General features: G+C 48.0%; 1 protein-coding gene across 1 annotated transcript in view; it reads left to right on the top strand.

Moving 5' to 3' along the window:
• Window positions 1-21,719, top strand: part of LOC140386398 (multiple C2 and transmembrane domain-containing protein 2-like) — a 606,972-nt gene that overhangs the window by 309,618 nt on the left and 275,635 nt on the right. The window contains exon 8 of the mRNA XM_072468698.1: window positions 646-687. Coding sequence (XP_072324799.1) covers window positions 646-687 — 42 coding nt within the window. The remainder of the gene's footprint in view (window positions 1-645; window positions 688-21,719) is intronic.

The raw sequence follows: 21,719 nt of genomic DNA, 5'->3' as shown, positions 1-21,719 counted from the left end.
GAACCGGGAGTGCAGGAGGCGAAAGAGGCTGGCATTCTGGCCTTTGCGTCCCTAGTAGCCCGGCGAAGGATCTTGCTAATGTGGAAGGAGGCAAAGCCCCCCCAGCCTGGAGGCCTGGATAAATGATATGGTTGGGTTCATAGAGTTGGAGAGGATTAAGTTTGCCTTGAGAGGGTCTGCGCAGGGGTTCTACAGGCGGTGGCAACCGTTCCTAGACTATCTCGCGGAGCGTTAGAGGAAGGTCAGTCAGCAGCAGCAGCAACCTTGGGGGTGGGGGGGGGTGGGGGGTGGAGGGGACATCCTGGGGGGAGGGGGGGGAGGGGGGAAAAGGGGGGACTGCCTCGGAGGGTGGATGAGCAAGAGATAACATGAAGGGTTGGGGAAACTGGCACGTACGGGTGAGGGCCAGTGTACAAAGCTGTGTAAATATATCATTTTGCCATGTATATATCTTGCTCTGCGCGATTTCTCGTTTTTTTTTTGTTACGGGGGTGTGGGGGGGGGGTTATTGTTTGTAAGGGAGAAGAATTGTGTTAAAAAACTTTAATAAATATATTTTTTTAAAAAAAACAACTGTCTTCCTCTTGTTCGTTCCCATTGTCCATCTCCTGCATCCCGGGCCACCTTGCACCCCCATCTGTTCAGAGGGCCGGCCAAGTCAGGAAGAAACGAGGAACAAATACGAAGGTAACACCTTACTCTTTATTTTTTTGTTTCCCTGTCTCCATGTTTTTTGTCAGCATAATGTTCCTGAGAGACACGATCTGTTGACGGTGCCAGGAGTTTCCTGAGCCTGCTTTGTCGACCAAGTTATGTTCATCGTGATACCGAGCCACCATTTGGTGTTCTTGGGAGGTTTCAGTTGCGTTAGACTGTCCTGAAAACAGACGTTCAAAAGTTCTCAGAGATAGATGGTCCCTCAAACTATTGCGATAATGTTTTTTAGTAAACCTCTTCAAATTTTGACGAACAACAATACACTTTCTGTGGTGGTGATTTTGAAGCAATGCCAAGAGTTGACACTCAAGTTGGTCATATTGTTGGAGGTTTAATCACGTGACCTCTGTGCAATTTCTGATCACCTGACAGTCTATGGCTGTTTCCAGATCTTATTGCATTTACTTTCTAAAGATGGCGTTCATTCTGTTTTGAGGGTTTTCCCTTGATTATTCTCGCAGCCCCGAAATTGGTTGTGATTTCGGCAACTCTGGAGTCTACCAGAAGCCTGGGCCATGCTCCTGGGTCAAGGGTCATTCCTCAGTGCAGGATGGGCTCCAATTGGATTCCCACCAGCGAGGGGGAAGCCCACCATTTCAGTAGATGAAGAGACAGTGGATTTAAAATGGGCGTACAAGGCCCAAAAATTATTTTCGGCTTCAGCTGAGACTGAGGCCTAAAAAGGTCAGAACCAAAACGATTTTGATGATGCTCTTGAACTATTGAAGCATAATAATGTTTGTAAAACGCATGCACAATAAGCCCATGGACAGTTTGCATTCTGCAATGGGAACAACGATGGTCGATGGTGGAAGAGTTAGCAAGGACAACCCCAGGTGCGGCTGAAGAGCAAGATTTTGAGATGGGGAGGGCTCCGGGGATTAGGAAGAAAGAGCAATGAATTAAAAACATTCAAGGAAAAGCTGGGTTTGCCGCGCAGCTTCTCTGCTTTGTATACGAGTAGCCAGTGATGCTCAGCCCATGAACAACACTCCAAAGACCTTTGCCTTCAGCTATTCTCAAGCCACTCTCCCTATTCGGGTAGCAGCAGGTGCAGGAAATTCCCAGCGGGGAGCTGCCCTCCACCAGACTGCCGGCTACAAGTAAAGAAGTAGAACTCCCAGGTTGCATAGGGTCCAGACATGTCAAGAGCAGGTCAGAGGCTAGGAATCCTATGGCAATTAACTCACCTGACTCCCCAAATCTGCCCCCATCTACAAGGCACAAGACGGGAGTGTTATGGAACACTCCACACTTGCCTGGCTGACTGCATCTCCAAGAACACCCAAGTATCTCAACACTATCCAGTGCAAAGCAGATGCTTGATCGGCACCCCATCCACAAACATTCACCCTCTCCGCCACCGACGCACAGTGGCAGCCGTGTGTACCATCTACAAGATGCACTGCAGGAACTCAACAAGGCTCCTCAGGCAGCATCTTCCAAACCCACAATCTCCATCTTCTAGGAGGACAAGGACAGCAGATACCCAGGAAACACCACCTCCTGGAATATCCCCTCCAATTCACTCACCATTCTGACTTGGAAACATACCACCGCTCCTTCACTGTCACTGGGTTCAAATTCTGTAACTCACTCCCTAGCAGCACTGTGGGTATACCTACGCCTCAGGGCCTGCAGCAGTTCAAGAAAGCTCATCACCTTCTCGAGGACAATAAGGGATAGGCAATAAAATGCTGGCTTAGCCAGCGATGCTGACATCCCGCAAAAAATGATTTCATGGTAACGATTGACGATTCCGCAGCCAGGACATTCGAATCCCAAACTCTTGTTTCCTTATTTTCCTCTTGGTCGGTTGCCCGAGGTAAGTTCCTCTCATGTTTTAGCAAATTCCAGGTCAATGTAGGAGAGTTGGCAGCTCTGTAGAATTCAACGCATCGCACATCACTTTCGCCTGCTTCACAAAGCCCCTGAGAAGGACCTGACTAATTCAGTGATGACCTTGCTTATAGTTATTGAGATCAAGTATGTGTAATTGGAACAAATACCGGCAGAAATATCATTGTGGAGACTCAGTGTAAAGAACAGAGAATTCACACGGTTAGTTTGGATCCACCGGGGGGTTCTCGTCGCTCGCTCTCTGCATCTCACTCTCTTGGCTGCACTCTTGCGCTCTCTTTCCCACTCCCATTTCTCCGAGAGCTGCTTCCTGGCAGAGAAACCTCTGCAGGGTGACCTGTAGATTAGTGCCTTCCCTCAACAGCTGAATTCTGCAACCATCCTCTGCTCTCTGTGAATTTTGCTGGAGAGGTCACCCTCCTTTCATCGGGAGATGTTGCTGCAGTTTCAGCCATGAGTTCTCTATGTTGGGGTTCACAGGTAGTCTTTTGAAATGCATGAAATGAAATGAAAATCGCTATTGTCACAAGTAGGCTTCAAATGAAGTTATTGTGAAAAGCCCCTAGTCGCCACATTCCGGCGCCTGTTCGGGGAGGCTGGTACGGGAATTGAACCGTGCTGCTGGCCTGCCTTGGTCTGCTTTAAAAGCCAGCTCTTTAGCCCTGTGCTAAACCAGCCCCAGATGAATAGGCTTGGTAGACTGTCTGCTGTGGGACCCTGTTTATACAGACACTATCTGCTGAGTAAATAGTCTTTGCTGAAAAGTAGACTGTTTGATCTGAGTCCTGCTTTAAAACCTGTCTGTCCTTCAACACATTGACTGACACATTTGGGCAGGATTTAAACTAGCCTGTCACAGCAGGAAACATGGTGTCTCAGTTCACTTAATCGTAGGAGAGGCCTGTGCCAGTTTCATGATGACGAGAAACGCTCTCTAATTCCGGGTCACCAGTGGAAATATGTAAATGTGGCTCATTAATGAGCCATTAATACCCATTATGCCTGAGCCATTGGAATTTACTCCTGGTACAGGGATTAAAAAGTTGCATGGCTTTCTGGTTCTTTTGGAAAGCTCGCTCAGCAAACCCTGTAAGATTTGCCAGCGCCCTTCCGGCGAAGCTCCTTGTAGCCAGGCAGTAGGTGCCTGAGCAAGGGACCTTGAATTCGGAGTGGGAGGCTGCTGGGCGTCCATCCCTGACTTTGCCTCCATTACTCCTGCTGCCCCCTCCTCCGACGCCTCCCCCCCCAACTCCTCTCCACCCTCCAACCCCCTGATCCATATCCTAACCTTCATTCACTTGTGGCCTGGATTTCCTTGGTAGCCCTCGTCTTCTGGTGGGTGTATTACCGGCAGCAGCCAGCACTTCCACTGGCGCTGTTGGCAGTGGAGAGCTGTGGAGCCTTTGGCCAGCAGATCTCCGTGGGCGATGCTTTAGCCTCCGCGGAGCTCGATCGCAGGGAAGGGCCAAAAGTGCCCACTTAAGTGCCTGAAGGGCACTTGAGTCCGGTGGGTCATCCCCACAGAAGGTGGCTCCCGCCTCTTCTCCAACCTGTGTGCAAGATGCCTGTTGACCTAACAAAGTCCGGATTATTATCTGAATGAAATCCCAATTTGTCAGAATATAAGTTGGTTGTTCTGATGAATTAATTAGTGTAGTGTGGTCTTTGGCTGACTGCAAAGGATTTGAGAATATTGTTGCATTCATCTGACCATACTGGGGAAGGGTTTCTTGTACATCACCTCACATTATTCATTCTTTAATGTTGGCTGTGCCTTCAGCCACCTGGGCCGCAAACTTTGGAATTCCCTCCAATGACCTCTCCGCCATTCTTCTTCTCCCTCTTCTCTTTCCTCCTTTATGAAACTCATTAAAATCAACCTCTTTGACCAAGCTTTGAATCACCTATCCTAATATGTCCCTGTGTGTCTCCATGGTGACTCCATGTCACACTCTCTCTGACACCTCTGTGAAGTGTCTGGGACGTTTTATTGTGGTAATGGCGCTAAATAGAAGTAAGTTATTGGGTAATAACGTTGGAGTTAAGAGGAATACAGAAATGAACAAATGTTTGACAAAACCCATAATTGAAAGAAGTATTATATGACGATTAAAACAAAAAAATGGAAATCTGAAAAAAAAACACAAATTGCTCGATATGCTAGTCAACATCTGTGTGGAGAAAAATTAATACATTAGGCCGGACACTTGAAATATTACCTTAACCTTTAGTTCCCCTGAAACTGTTGGACCTGTTAAATACATATTTTTCAATGGTGTAAATGTACAACTCAATGATATTGTATAAATTGTTTAAACAAGTGCACGGGATATCTTGGCTTTGTACATAGAGGCACAGAGTTCAGGAAGAGTTTGGAAGCTATGCTAAAGCTTTTATAAGTCACTGGTTAAACTTTAGCTGGGGTAGGGTGTTCAGTTCTAAGCAGCACACTTTAACAAGACTGGCAGCATGAAGGCACAGAAGAGATTGAGCAAAATGTGACCAGGGATAAGGGACAATAATTACGTGGATAGACTGTTAATCTCATATCAATGACACTGTTCAGGTTAAGAAAAACACGTGATGGGTATTAATTGTCTTGGAACACATGTAAATAGGGGACAGCTGGGACACTGGGCTGAGTGAGAGTAGAGCTGTGAGGCTGAACAAGCCAATAAGCTCTCTCAATAAAGAAAAGCTCTGTGTCTTGGTTTTCACCAATTGGCTCGGTTGCTATCAACAAGACTGGACAAGCTCGGATTGTTCTCCTCAGAGCAGCGAAGGTGAAGGGAGATTTAATAGAGGTGTTCAAAATGATACAAGGTTTTAAAAGTGTAAATAAGGAGAAACTGTTTCATTGAAACTGTCAGTCACCAGAGGTCACTGCTGATCATTTTAAATTCCTATATTAAATCTCCCCTTCAGATTCTGTGCTCAACTGAGGACAATCTCAGCTTCTGCAATCTCTCAGATAACTGACAGTGCCCAGTCTGCAATCTTCCAGTGCATCAATAACTATATCTGCATCTTGCATTATGCATTCCAATTCTGTTACAATGCTCTGCAATGTTAACCACTTTGAATCATAGAATGCCGACAGTGCAGAAGGACACCACTCAGCCTATCGAGTCTGCACCAATCCTCCAAAAGAACACTCCACCCCCTCTCCCCTGCTCACCCAGCCATATCCCTCTAGCCCAATCTAGTTAAACCCAACATCTTTGCACACTAAAGGGAAATTTAGCATGGCCAATCCACCTAACCTGCACATCTTTGGACTGTGGGAGCACCCGGAAGAAACCCATGCCTGTCATGATATGCGGACACACACATAATGATATACAGACAAGCAGCTAATGGACACAGAGAACAGGACATGATAATAAGCATGCAGGACACTCAGGGGTGGGATCTGACTATAAAAGACACGAGGCACTCACACTCCGCCTCTTTCCACTGATGAACATCTAGAGAGTCAGTCAAGGGTGTTGTTACAATCTCACACCTCCACCACGTGGCTAAGAGCTAGTCTGGTTCAGTCAGACAGAGTAAGCACACTTACGTTAGCAGAGAGTCGAACTGATTGAACTAACTTCAAGGTCTGGAGTATCTTTTTGATCTATGCTGCATCCAGTTGCAGCCAGTGTTATACAAGTGTACCTAACACGACATGATTCCAGGAGACTACTAATTTGAGGTGGCTTACCTCAGTCCGTTCCGTGATGACCAGAAAATATATCCCGGCATCATGCAGAAGATTCAGGCTCCTCACCAGCTCAGGACCTCCGGCAATCTCAGTGCCAACTGGCGGATATTCAAGCAAAAGTTTCTGCTGTACATCGAATCTTCTGACCTCGAGGGTGCATCTGATGATAGAAAGATTGCGCTTCTCCTTTCGACAGCGGGTGATCAAGCCATCGAACTCTTCAACTCGTTTAACTTCACCGAAGGCCAGGACAAGACAAAGTTTCAGACCATCCTGGACAAGTTCGATAGTCACTGTGAAGTGGACACCAATGAAATCTTCGAGCGCGACATATTCAACCAAGTCTTCAAGGTAAAGATGAATCTTTCAGTGCCTTCTTAACTAGCCTCCGCCAGCTAGCACTGTCCTGCAACTTTGGTGATATTGCTGACTCCATGATCAGAGACCAAATCGTGTTTGGAGTTCACTCTGATCATCTGAGAGAGTAGCTCTTACAAATCAAGCATATGACCCTGCCAGTCGCGATTGAAACATGTACAGTGCATGAGCACGCAAAAAAATCGGTATTCCCAATACAAATTGGCTGAAAATGAGAAACTTGCCTCCCACGAGGCAGAGAGTGTGCAGGCCATCTCCCGGATGCAGCGCCTCAGCATTGAAGACAGTGGCCATCTCGCGCGCTTATCCCGGAGCCCCACGCATGCGCGATGCGAACGGGATAACGAAGCGGCCGACACTCTCACTGCGCGGGTGCAGACGCCTGCCGACCGCACTGCGCATGTGCGACGACATACACTGCATCACGACGCTGACGCATGACGTGCCCGAACTGCGGCAACGCCCACTTATTGCCCTGCAAGAGGCAGGCGATGTATATACTGCGGGAAGCCTGGACACAGTGCAGCCTTGTGCAGGTCTGCACCACCAGTCAGGCCAGTGCTCCCAATTCCGACGATGGCACATCCAGAATGTGCAACGACAATTACAGGATTCTGATCCTGGCAGTACAACGGATCCAGAGGACGAGTGCCTGGAGTCCGCTTACCGAGTGGGCATCATTACTACACGTAAACATGCCACACCTAACTCAACTCGCATTCAGTCCATCCTCGCTGTGGATTCGGAGGACGAATGGCGTGCGGTGATCCAGGTCAACCGCTGCTCCATCCAGTTCAAGCTGTTCACAGGTGCTTCTGCCAACCTCCTCTCACAGGCAGACTTCAAACGCATCAAGAAGCCTCCCAAGGTCCTTCCAGCAGCCTGCCAGCTCCTGGACTATAACGGTAATGCCATCACGGCACTGGGGTCCTGCCATCTACTCGTCTCCAACTGGAGCACCCATGCACGGCTAATATTTGAAATTGTCAAGCCGGACAGGGCACCCTACTGGGCGTGCATGTCTGCAAAAAGCTAAACCTGGTGCAGCGGGTTTATTCAATGACATCCTCCAATGTGGATCTTCAAGCTGGGATTGATGACATCCTCGCTCAGTATCCAGATGTGTTTGACGGGATGGGCACTTTGCCATATCAGTACAAGATCCTACTGTGACCTGATGCCAAGCCAGTGGTCCATGCACCATGCCGGGTCCCGGCTCCGCTGAAGGAGCGTCTGAAGGAACAGCTCAAGGAGCTGCAGCAACAGGGGATCATTTCTAGGGTAACCAAACCGACTGGCTGGGTCAGCTCGATGGTGGTGGTGAAAAAAACCTCTGGAGACCTGCGCATCTGCATTGATCCCAAGGATCTCAACCAGAATATAATGCGTGAATACTACCCCATCCCGAAGCGGGAGGACCTCACCAGTGAGATGGCACATGCAAGATTTTTCACTAAGTTAGATGCGTCACATGGATTCTGGAAAATCCAGCTGGATGAGTCCAGCAGAAGGCTCTGCACCTTGAACACACCGTTTGGCAGGTACTGCTATAACCGTATGCCATTCGGCATCGTCTCGGCATCGGAGATATTTAATCGCATCATGGAGCAGATGACGGAGGGCATCAAAGGGGTTTGTGTGTACGTGGACGACATCATCATATGGTCCACGACCCCTAAGGAGCATGTTTCCCATCTCCAGCAGGTATTCTGCCGTGTCCACGTCAATGGCATGAAGCTGAACAGGGCCAAATGTTGCTTTGACATGTTGACACTCAAGTTCCTAGGAGACCAGATCACTCAGCAGGGCGTGTGCCCCGACACAGACAAGGTCAAGGCCATCGCAGCCATGACGACAAGAAGGCGGTATTGTGCTTCCTGGGTATGGTCAATTTTCTGGGCAAGTTCATTCCAAACATGGCCTCACATACTACGGCCCTACGAAACCTAGTGAAGAAGCCCACTGCCTTCGAGTGGAAGGCGGCCCATCAAGCAGAGTGGTTGGAGCTGAAAGCCAAGCTCACCACTGCATCCGTATTGACATTTTTCGCCCAGACAGGGAAACGAAAATCTTGACAGATGCGAGCCAGGATGGCATCGGTGCGGTCCTGCTGCAGCGCGATGACACCTCATCCTGGGCACCGGTTGTCTATGCATCAAGGGCAATGACGCCCAACCGAACAAAGGTATGCACAAATCGAGAAGGAATGCTTGGGCCTTCTCACTGGCATTCTCAAGTTTCACGACGATGTCTAAGGCCTGCCGACATTCACAGTCGAGACGGATCACAGGCCCCTGGTCCACATTACCCACAAGGACCTCAATGACATGACGACTTGGTTGCAGCACTTCCTCCTCAAACTCCGAAGGTACGACTTTGATCTGGTTTACACGCCTGGCAAGGAGCTCATCATTGCCAATACACTGTTCCGCTCCATCACCATGCCTAGTGAACCACTGAACGTCATCCGGCAAATTGAGTCACAGGTTGAGTCACAGGTGCAGCTGTGTGCTAGCACCCTCCCGGCATCTGATGAGAAGGTGATTCGTATCCATGAGGAGACAGCCAAAGACCCCCTCTTGCAGCGTGTTATGCAACACCTCGCCAATGGATGGCAAAAAGAGCAGTGCCCTCAATTTTTCAGTGTAGAGGACAACAAAGAACAAAGAAATGTACAGCACAGGAACAGGCCCTTCAGCCCTCCATGCCTGCGCCGACCATGCTGCCTGACTAAACTACAATCTTCTACACTTCCTAGGTCCATATCCCTCTATTCCCATCCTATTCATGTATGTGTCCAGATGCCCCTTAAATGTCACTATCGTTCCTGCTTCCACCACCTCCTCCGGTAGCGAGTTCCAGGCACCCACTACCCTCTGTGTAAAAAACTTGCCTCGTACATCTACTCTAAACCTTGCCCCTCTCACCTTAAACCTATGCCCCCTAGTAATTGGCCCCTCTACCCTGGGGAAAAGCCTCTGACTATCCACTCTGCCTATGCCCCTCATAATTTTGTAGACCTCTATAAGGTCGCCCCTCAACCTCCGTCGTTCCAGTGAGAACAAACCGAGTTTATTCAACCGCTCCTCATAGCTAATGCCCTCCATACCAGGCAACATTCTGGTAAATCTCTTCTGCACCCTCTCTAAAGCGTCCACATCCTTCTGATAGTGTGGCGACCAGAATTGAACACTATACTCCAAGTGTGGCCTAACTAAGGTTCTATACAGCTGCAACATGACTTGCCAATTCTTATACTCAATGCCCCGGCCAATGAAGGCAAGCATGCCGTATGCCTTCTTGACTGCCTTCTCCACCTGTGTTGCCCTTTTCAGTGACCTGTGGACCTGTACTCCTAGATCTCTCTGACTTTCAATACTCTTGAGGGTTCTACCATTCACTGTATATTCCCTACCTGCATTAGACCTTCCAAAATGCATGACCTCACATTTGTCTGGATTAAACTCCATTTGCCATCTCTCCGCCCAAGTCTCCAAACAATCTAAATCCTGCTGTATCCTCTGACAGTCCTCATCGCTATCCGCAATTCCACCAACCTTTGTGTTGTCTGCAAACTTACTAATCAGACCAGTTACATTTTCCTCCAAATCATTTATATATACTACAAAGAGCAAAGGTCCCAGCACTGATCCCTGCGGAACACCACTGGTCACAGCCCTCCAATTAGAAAAGCATCCTTCCATTGCTACTCTCTGACTTCTATGACCTAGCCAGTTCTGTATCCACCTTGCCAGCTCACCCCTGATCCAGTGTGACTTCACCTTTTGTACTAGTCTATCATGAGGGACCTTGTCAAAGGCCTTACTGAAGTCCATATAGACAACATCCACTGCCCTACCTGCATCAATCATCTTTGTGACCTCCTCCAAAAACTCTATCAAGTTAGTGAGACACGACCTCCCCTTCACAAGACCATGCTGCCTCTCACTAATACATCCATTTGCTTCCAAATGGGAGTAGATCCTGTCTCGAAGAATTCTCTCCAGTAATTTCCCTACCACTGAAGTAAGGCTCACCGGCCTGTAGTTCCCTGGATTATCCTTGCTACCCTTCTTAAACAGAGGAACAACATTGGCTATTCTCCAGTCCTCCGGGACATCACCTGAAGACAGTGAGGATCCAAAGATTTCTGTCAAGGCCTGATGGTGGTTGATGGCATCCTCCTCAAACTGGACTGGATTGTCATTCCACACAGTCTCCAGAGCTTGGTGCTCCGTCAAATCCATAAGGGCCACCTGAGTGTGGAAAAGTGCAGACGCAGAGCCAGGCAGGCTGTCTATTAGCCCGAGATCAGCCAGGACATTGCGAACATGGTCCTTAACTGTGCGACTTGTCAACGCTACCAGCCAGCGCAGAGGAAGGAGACACTTCAGCAGCATGAAATCGAAACCTCTCCGTGGTCCAAGGTTGGCATCGACCCCTTTTATGCAAATGGTCGCGATTACGTGTTAATCATTGATTATTTTTCCAATTACTCTGAAGTCATGAAGCTCTCAGACCTCACATCTCGGACTGTCATCAAGGCCTGTAAGGAGACGTCCTCCAGGCATGGTATCCCACTCACTGTCATGAGTGACAATGGCCCGTGCATCAGCAGCCATGAATGGTCTCTGTTTGCCCAGTCGTATCAGTTCAAACACGTCATTTCCAGCTCACACTATCCGCAGTCAAACGGAAAAGTTGAGAAAGGGGTGCAGATTGTGAAGCAGCTCATCCGCAAGGCCGTGGATTCTGCGCCTGACATTCATCTTGCGTTGCTTGCATACAGGGCGGCCCCACTGCCCACTGGCATGTCGCCGGCTCAACTCCTGATGAACAGGGACCTGCGAACGACACTTCCAGCCATACACATGCCCAACCTGGATCACGTCCCTGTGCTGCAGAAGGTGCAGTAACTCCGAGACTGGCAAAAACAGGGCTATGGTGCTCATGCCACCGATTTGCCCGTGTTATCCCCGTCCGACACTGTTCGGGTCAATATCCCTGATGGAGGCTGGTCAGCCCCAGCTGTTGTTATTCGACAGGCTGCCCCCTGCTCGTATGTTGTGCGTCTGGCTGATGGTTCTGTTGTGCGACGAAACCAACGGGTCCTGCACAAAGTTGCCTGCCCGCAACCACATTCTTCTCTGTTTCCTTCTGTTGTTTTGCCACCTCCTGATACCTCGACTCATGAGGCCACCAGTCAGGCTTCAATCCCACCCATCAAGGCGCTGTCGTCCCCACCACCACCTCTCCGGCGATCGACCAGGATCAGACACAAGCCACAGAGACTGGACTTATGAACATTTGTTCTGTTTGCTATGTTCTGTGTTCTCGCATTAGACAGCTGTTTTCACATGTACATATGTTCACATCCATTGCATGTATATAGTTAATATTGGCCTATTCTTGTAAATATGTTCACATATGTCATCCAAACATTAAAAAAAGGGGAGATGTCATGATATGCGGGGACACACATAATGATATACAGACAAGCAGCTAATGGACACAGAGAACAGGACATGACCAATAAGCAGGCAGGATACTCAGGGGTTGGATCTGGCTATAAAAGATTTGAGGCAGTCACACTCTGCTTCTTTCCACTGATGAACATCCAGAGGTGTTGTTACAATCTCACACCCCCGCCAGTTGGCTGAGAGCTAGTCTTGTTCAGTTAGACAGAGTAACCACACATAAGTTAGCAGAGTCGAACTCACAGAGAACTGTGCTAACTATGCTATTAGTTCAATAAACCTGATTGAACTAACTTCAAGGTCTGGAGTATCTTTTTGATCTATGCTGCATCCAGTTGCAGCCAGTGTTATACCAGTGTACCTAACACGACAATGCCGACACGGGAGAACGTGCAAATTCCACATAGACAGTCACCCAATCGAAGCATGGTCCCTGGTGCTGTGAGGCAGCAATGCTAACCACTGTGTCCCCGGACTTCTAAAATGTTTCTTGTGTGTTTATGTAACCCACTTAAACCTGAGAGAAAAATTAAATGCTGATTAATCGGAGTTAGGCGAGATGCCTGAAGAATTGCTCAGCAGGGTGGGGGAGAAGCAGAGAAGGTAAGGGGTTGAGGGACAGGGTTACATTGATTAGGGCCGATTCAATGAAAGCTGTACCTAGAGTGGTGAAGCAAAAAGGAGGTGAGGATGCACAGAAGTTCAGAAGTGGGCGGCTGAAGAGAATGGGTTGGAATGTGGGCCCGGAGGATGTTGCATTGAATGACCCCGAATCGGCAGCACTGAAATGAGCAACTCACTCCACGCCCATTCACCCTCTGAGAAGGTCATCCGTCTGTGGAGATCCCTTCCTCGGAAAGCAGTGGAGGCTGGGTCACTGAATCTATTCGAGGTAGAGTTAAACAGATTATTGGTAGCCACGGAGGTCAAGGGATGGGGCGCAGGCTGGACAGGGGGGGGGGGGGCGGGGCAGCAGCCTCGAAGGACCATGTGGCTCCTAAATCCTGTGTTCCCATGTCGGTCTCTGTTTAGGCTCCACACAGGGCCCATTCCAATCTTCACACCTCCCTCCACCCTCAAAACCACTATCCCCTTCACCCTCCTGTTCGCAGTAGAGTTAAAGTGGGCCTCTCAAGGCCAGAGGATGATTTGTGACTTACGATAGGGACATTAAATTGGCTGTGTTTGGGGATAGGAAGACTGCAGCTTGAAGAGACGGGAGTGGTTGTAAATCTGTGACAGGATAGCAGCACTAGAGCCTGCTGTACAGTGGAGATGGAGAGGCTGGTTGAGGAAGGCATTGGGACAGTGCGTTCTGGAGATATTGAAGCACGAGCAAAGGATTTAGCGGCAGTTTTGGTGAGGTACATTTCATTCCAGGTACCTTTGTTTTTCATTCACCATACTGTCTGTGTCATTTTGAAGACCGTTCTTTCTATTCCTCTTGGCCATCGTGAGGTTTTAAAAAATTTAGTTTTTCCAATTAAGGGGCAATTTAGCGTGGCCAATCCACCTACCCTGCACATCTTTTAAGTTGTGGGGTTAAGACCCACGCAGACACGGGGAGAATGTACAAACTCCACACAGACAGTGACCCGGGACCAGGATCGAACCTGGGCCCTCAACGGCGTGAAGCAGCAGTGCTAACCACTGTGCCAGCATGCCGCCCTTGGCCATTGTGAGTTGATAATTTGCGCAGAACCTCCTGCTCGATCGTTTCACCAGGCCACAGGCATTGGGATCTTCCTCTTTTTTTCAATTCTCTGAGCCTGATTATTCACCAAACCGCAGTGAAGGGCTGTGATTTATTTTTAACTCTGGGTAGGGGGAGGAGGCAGGGCCCCAAGTCTGCCTCAGCCGAAACAGGGACTGAATCCTGTGCTGTTGACGTTAATACGATCCACAGGCTAGCCATCAAGCCAACTGAACAAACCGGCACCCCCATTTACTGGAATATTATTGTTGTAAGTGACCCGCCGCACTGCGGTTGCTGGTTCTGATCATTTGGTTCTGGGTCACTGTAATCCTGTGATCACTAGGGGGCAGTATTGAACCAATATTCAGTGACCTGAACAACTTGTTAATTCAGAGTTGCTCTTCAGCCAACAGATATTAATAACGATTTTGAACAAAATCCATGTTAGTCCCATTATGCCTGTCAACTTCTTCATTCCTTCCTTTTGTAATTTTCTATTTTAATAAAGCTTTATTGATGACAAATACATTATTATCTTGATGAAGGCATGTTTAAAGATTTTGAAAATGCTGTCTGTATGTTTTACCTTTTCTTAATTAATTTAATGTACAAAATATAATTCCAGAATGCACCTTTTTGCCCCAGTTGACTCCTTTTAAACAGTTCATACGAAGTGTAACTTAAAATAGAAAGCATGATCTTGTTCAAAATTAGGAGCTGATTTGTCCGAGAGATTTATTTATGCAGTATTTCCATTTTACAGTAAGTTATTCTCTGCAGTTTAACTGCTGAGTATTTCTAGATACAGCGCCACAGTACCTGAACTCTTGGAAATATCAGCACTTAAAATGAGGGCAGCGGAAGTTGGAAAACAGTCCGAATGTCGACAAGTTAGAAAACGTGTGACAGAATTAGTACAGCGAGGCATTTTAACACACTCCAAGAAACACTAATCTGATATTTAAGTGGTCTAGACTGCAGTAGATAGACTCCAGTCCATAAAAAAAGAAAAGGTTTAGCATTGCGATATTATTAGGAATTGAGGTCTAGAGAATTTGGATATCTGAAAGAAAACGGGGTCACATTCCATGGGGCAGACTTTCTAAGCAAATCGATGGGCTAAGAATGTTGGCTTTGGGTTTCTCATGTAATTAAAGGGTTTATGGACTCACTCGAGTGGAGTGTGCTAACATTACAATCACGGCTTGGAGATGCAATGGGTTCTGGTGAGGCCTAACCATGTCTCACTTCAATTGCAGAAGGTGCTGAACTCTTTAGTTTAAAACTGTTTGCCATAAAGCGAAAGGGGGCTCCCCTCATACTCTCGTTACCAGCTCCTCTAGATCGGTGCTGAAATGGTGTGTCCATTTGCAATTTGAACAAGGCTAAGTAAATACTCTCCCCTGCTTAAATTCCAAAGAAGGTTGCGGAAGGTTTTACAATGTGGATAAATAAACACCTTGCCTTTCCTAATGGTTTAAACGTGTATGAATAACCTCACCAAAATGGTCCTGCTGTTTATATTCTGATGGCAGTTGGAGGTGGATGGGAGGGGGCAGGGGCGGGAGGGATGGTGGTGGGGGGGGGGGATGCATGGGGAAGGACACTTGTTAAACCTTTTGAACACATTCCTTTTGAGCATTTCACTTCTCCAGCATTTTCCAGGATGCAAATTTATTCAACTGCGTTTTTAAAAATAAATATTTCCATCAGGAGAGTTTGCAAAAAATAACGTTGCCTAACGTTCGATCGATAGCAGGAAATGGAGGAGGGACAAAACTGTGAAACGTAAATAATTTTATCTGGGGATCTGAACACAATTATTCTTCGTGAATTGTGTCACAATGCTACAAACTTAGCTATCCCCGACCCCCAAAGGTCTGGCATCAAAGCAGAAATGAATGAACCCTGTTTCATAACACTTTCACCCTTAATGACCTGTTGACTAACTCCAATTGAAATTGTAATGAAAGTTTCTTGAGGCCTTGATAATTGAGGTCATTGCCATTTAGCTAAAATGTCACCTGTATCATCTAAAGCGTAGATACAAGCCCCTTGTCTTCTGAATATCAAAAGACACTGGAAACTGTCATTCCCTGGGCAAATATTGCCTTTGCCTTCAATGTGGGGGCCTGAATTGCTCTCTGGTGTTTTTCAAGATTCGAAAAAAAAATGTAAGCTTCAATGTCTTGAGCAATGAGCGTGTATCCCTGAGATCTTCAAAGTATCCTGAGATGGGTTATGGAGGGGGGGTGGCAAGGGGGAGGGGAATTTTGTCTTTCTCAGTGATGAGAGTGTGTCGACATTTCCCAGAATCTGCAGCAATAAACCAGATGTGAGAGTGTTATAACAAGGCTGTCAATAGATCTAACCGGTGCACTGACCAACTGCGCCTGTCTCTGTCCGCATTCCCCATGCTCATACTGTTCAGCCATATGGAAGCAATCTCCCTCCTTCCCACCCCCCCTCCCCCAGCCCTCACCCTCCCTACCCCCGTCCCTTTAATGGCTGTCTTTGGAATCCATTTTCACAAGCCACATAGGGCTGAGAGGAGCAGTCCCATGAATCGACCAGATAGAAGTCACTTCCAAAATAAACATTCAATTTAAAAATTAGACATACCAGGCTGCAGATTTCTTTTGACATATTTCAGGAAAAAGTGCTGCTATTCATCTTAAGTGAATGCCAGGCATCAGCAGGCCTCTTTGATCCTCTTTGAAAGTTATTCCCCCCTCGCTAAAATGTAAATCCACAAGTGCTCTCCTACACTGGAGGGAACAGCTCCCGGCACTTTGAAGTTCGACCCTGCGAACAGTCCGTTGCTTTAGCTCTGAACAGAGTCTTGTCCACAAGAATTGTGTTCTGCCCGAGAGTGAGGCCCTTCCCTGGTGAACCCCTTTCACGGCAAGGTGGCACAGTGGTTAGCGCTGCTGCCCAAGCGCCAGGGAACTCGGCGTTTGATTCCGGCCTTGGGCAACTGTCTGCGTGGAGCTTGCACGTTCTCCCCGTGTCTGCGTGGGTTTCCTCCGGGTGCTCCGCTTTCCTCTCGCAGTCCAAAGATGTGCAGGTTACGTGGATTGGCCGTGATCAATGCGTGGGGTTATGGGAATGGGCCGGGTGAGTGGGCCTCGGTCGCATGCTCTTTCGGAGGGTCGGTGCAGACTCGCTGTCTGTGTGGAATTTGCACGTTCTCCCCATGTGTCTGCGTGGGTTTCCTCCCGCAGTCCAAAGATGTGCAGGTTAGGTGGGTTGGCCGTGATCAATGTGCGGGGTTACGGGGATCGGCCGGGTGAGTGGGCCCATGAAGCATGCTCTTTCGGGGGGGGGGTCGGTGCAGACTCGATGGGCTGAATGGCTGGAGGGATTCTATGGATTCTCCAGTCAAGAGAAGGTCAGTGCATCTTTGGCTAGCTGGAGATAACAATGGGGCATTTCTTAATGAGGGTTTGTGGAGTGACAGAGTGCCCCCCCTCCCCCACCCCCTTATTCCACACTGCAGTTTTCACACTTGCACAGCTGCAAGTGTCATCTTTTGGTTGAGATGTTAAACTGTCTTCCCAATCTGCAGAGTTGTGCCTGTGCCCTGCCCAAGGTTGATCCCTCAACCCACATCACTAAGGTGGACGACCTGATCATTATCACATTGTGTTTGGTGGGGGTTTGCTGTGATTAAATTGGCTGCTGCATTTCCTCAATTACAACGGTAATTACAGTTGAAACATTTCATTGGCTGTAAAGCACTTCGGAAATCCATAGGCTGTGAAAGGCGCTATAAAATTGCAGTTCTCTTTCTTGCTGTACAAAATGCACCATGGCTACAGCATGTAACATCTACAAGGTGCATTACAACAACTCTACAAGGCTTCTTCCTTGGTGGCACGGCGGCACAGTGGTTAGCACTACTGCCTCACAGCGCCAGGGACCCGAGTTCAATTCTGGGCTACGGTGACTGTCCTTGTGGAGTTTGCACTTTCTCCCCGTATCTGCGTGGGTTTACTCCAGATGCTCCAGTTTCCTCCCACAGTCCAAAGTTGTGCAGGTTAGGTGGATTTGCCATGCTAAAATTGCCCTTTGGTGTCAAAGGTGTGTAGGTTAGGTGGGGTTACGGGGACAGGTTGGGTGAGTGGACCTAGATAGAACAAAAGAACAAGAACAAAGAAAAGTACAGCACAGGAACAGGCCCTTCGGCCCTCGAAGCCCGTGCCGACCATGCTGCCCGACTAAACTACAATCTTCTGCACTTCCTAGGCCCATATCCCTCTATTCCCATCCGATTCACGCATTTGTCCAGATGCCCCTTAAATGTCACTATCGTCCCTGCTTCCACCACCTCCTCCGTTCCAAGCACCCACTACCCTCTGTGTAAAAAAACTTGCCTCGTACATCTACTCTAAACCTTGCCCCTCGTACCTTAAACCTATGCCCCCTAGTAATTGACCTCTCTACCCTGGGGAAAAGCCTCTGACTATCCACCCTGTCTATGCCCCTCATAATTTTGTAGACCTCTATCAGGTCGCCCCTCAACATCCGTCGTTCCAGTGAGAACAAACCGAGTTTATTCAACCGCTCCTCATAGCTAATGCCCTCCATACCAGGCAACATTCTGGTAAATCTCTTCTGCACACCCTCTAAAGCCTCCACATCTTTCTGGTAGTGTGGCGACCAGAATTGAACACTATCCACTGTGGCCTAACTAAGTTTCTATACGGCTGCAACATGACTTGCCAATTCTTATACTCAATGCCCCGGCCAATGAAGGCAAGCATGCCGTATGCCTTCTTGACTACCTTCTCCACCTGTGTTGCCCCTTTCAGTGACCTGTGGACCTGTACACCTAGATCTCTCTGACTTTCAATACTCCTGAGGGTTCTACCATTCACTGTATATTCGCTACCTGCATTAGACCTTCCAAAATGCATTACCTCACATTTGCCCGGATTAAACTCCATCTGCCATCTCTCCGTCCAAGTCTCCAAACAATCTAAATCCTGCTGTATCCTCTGACAGTTCTCATCGCTATCCGCAATTCCACCAACCTTTGTGTCATCTGCAAACGTACTAATCAGACCAGTTACATTTTCCTCCAAATCATTTATATATACTACAAACAGCAAAGGTCCCAGCACTGATCCCTGCGGAACACCACTAGTCACAGCCCTCCAATTAGAAAAGCATCCTTCCATTGCTACTCTCTGCCTTCTATGACCTAGCCAGTTCCGTATACACCTTGCCAGCTCACCCCTGATCCCGTGTGACTTCACTTTTTGTACTAGTCCACCATGAGGGACCTTGTCAAAGGCCTTACTGAAGTCCATATCGACAACATCCACTGCCCTACCTGCATCAATCATCTTTGTGACCTCCTCGAAAAACTCTATCAAGTTAGTGAGACACGACCTCCCCTTCACAAGACCATGCTGCCTCTCACTAATACATCCATTTGCTTCCAAATGGGAGTAGATCCTATCTCGAAGAATTCTCTCCAGTAATTTCCCTACCACTGATGTAAGGCTCACCGGCCTGTAGTTCCCTGGATTATTCTTGCTACCCTTCTTAAACAGAGGAACAACATTGGCTATTCTCCAGTCCTCCGGGACATCACATGAAGATAGTGAGGATCCAAAGATTTCTGTCAAGGCCTCAGCAATTTCCTCTCTAGCCTCCTTCAGTATTCTGGGGTAGATCCCATCAGGCCCTGGGGACTTATTGACCTTAATATTTTTCAAGACGCCCAACACCTCGTCATTTTGGATCTCAAAGTGACCCAGGCTATCTACACACCCTTCTCCAGACTCAACATCTACCAATTCCTTCTCTTTGGTGAATACTGATGCAAAGTATTCATTTAGTACCTCGCCCATTTCCTCTGGCTCCACACATAGATTCCCTTGCCTATCCTTCAGTGGGCCAACCCTTTCCCTGGCTACCCTCTTGCTTTTTATGTACGTGTAAAAAGCCTTGGGATTTTCCTTAACCCTATTTGCCAATGACTTTTCGTGACCCCTTCTAGCCCTCCTGACTCCTTGCTTAAGTTCCTTCCTACTTTCCTTATATTCCACACAGGCTTCGTCTGTTCCCAGCCTTTTAGCCCTGACAAATGCCTCCTTTTTCTTTTTGACGAGGCCTACAATATCTCTCGTTATCCAAGGTTCCCGAAAATTGCCGTATTTATCCTTCTTCCTCACAGGAACATGGCGGTCCTGAATTCCTTTCAACTGACACTTGAAAGCCCCCCACATGTCAGATGTTGATTTACCCTCAAACATCCGCCCCCAATCTAGGTTCTTCAGTTCCTGCCTAATATTGTTATAATTAGCCTTCCCCCAATTTAGCACATTCACTCTAGGACCACCCTTATCCTTGTCCACCAGCACTTTAAAACTTACTGAATTGTGGTCACTGTTCCCGAAATGCTCCCCTACTGAAACTTCTACCACCTGGCCGGGCTCATTCCCCAATACCAGGTCCAGTACAGCCCCTTCCCTAGTTGGACTGTCTATATATTGTTTTAAGAAGCCCTCCTGGATGCTCCTTACAAACTCTACCCCGTCTAAGGCCCTGGCACTAAGTGAGTCACAGTCAATATTGGGGAAGCTGAAGTCTCCCATCACCACAACCCTGCTGTTTTTACTCTTTTCCAAAATCTGTCTACCTATCTGCTCCTCTATCTCCTGTTGGCTGTTGGGAGGCCTGTCGTAAACCCCCAACATTGTGACTGCACCCTTCTTATTCCTGATCTCTACCCATATAGCCTCACTGCCCTCTGAGGTGTCGTCCCGTAGTACAGCTGTGATATCCTCCCTAACACAGTAGCGCAACTCTGCCACCCATTTTGCATCCCCCTCTATCCCACCGGAAACATCTAAATCCTGGAACGTTTAGCTGCCAATCCTGCTCTTCCCTCAACTAGGTCTCTGTAATGGCAACAACATCATAGTTCCAAGTACTAATCCAAGCTCTAAGTTCATCTGCCTTACCCGTAATACTTCTTGCATTAAAACATATGCACTTCAGGCCACCAGACCCGCTGTGTTCATCAACTTCATACTGTCTGCTGTGCCTCAGAGCCACACTGTCCCTATTCCCTAATTCTCTCTCAATGCTCTCACCTTCTGACCTATTGCTCCCGTGCCCACCCCCCTGCCATACTAGTTTAAACCCTCCCGTGTGACACTAGCAAACCTCGCGGCCAGTATATTTAGGTTGCTCTTTCAGAGGGTCGGAGCAGACCCGATGGGCCGAATGACCTCCTTCTGCGCTGTAGGAATATTACGGTTCTAAACTTGAGAGCCGATCCACGTAGAAGAAGAAAGGTGGCAAGTGTATGAGGACACCAGTAACTGCAATTTGCACCCCATCCTGACTGAGAAACATTTGACCATGCCTATACCACTGCTGTGTCAAAAACCTGAACATTCTCCCGCGTCTCCCCCTCTCCCCCTGCCACACCCTGACAATACTGTGGGAGTATCTTTAGAACGCGAGCTGCAGTTGCCCTAGAAAGGCGGCACACCACCACCTTCTCATTTTCAGTTGGGCGACAACCGACAACTGCTGGCTTTGTCAACGAATAATTTGTTTGATGCTGAAGAATCAGCAACAGGTAGAGATCAATTAGTTCAAAATCACTTGATCAGGGAAGATGATGCGTAACACTTTGGGAGATGATGGCGTAGGAGTATCATCATGGAGTAGCAAAGTAGAGGTCCAAGCTAAAGCTCTGGGCAGACGGGCTCAAATCCCACTATGATAGCTGATGGAATAATAAAATTAATTAAATAAAATCTAGGCCGGAATTCTCTCAGTATTCGCTGGTGGGGGGATTCTCTGGTCCTGCCAAATGCCCTTTCCCCGGCCGTGGGTTTCCAGGCAGTGTCGGGTGCCT

The sequence above is a fragment of the Scyliorhinus torazame genome, chromosome 12 (genome assembly GCF_047496885.1).
Source record: "Scyliorhinus torazame isolate Kashiwa2021f chromosome 12, sScyTor2.1, whole genome shotgun sequence".
Taxonomy (NCBI): Eukaryota; Metazoa; Chordata; class Chondrichthyes; order Carcharhiniformes; family Scyliorhinidae; genus Scyliorhinus; species Scyliorhinus torazame.
This window is presented reverse-complemented; position numbering and strand designations above follow the sequence as displayed.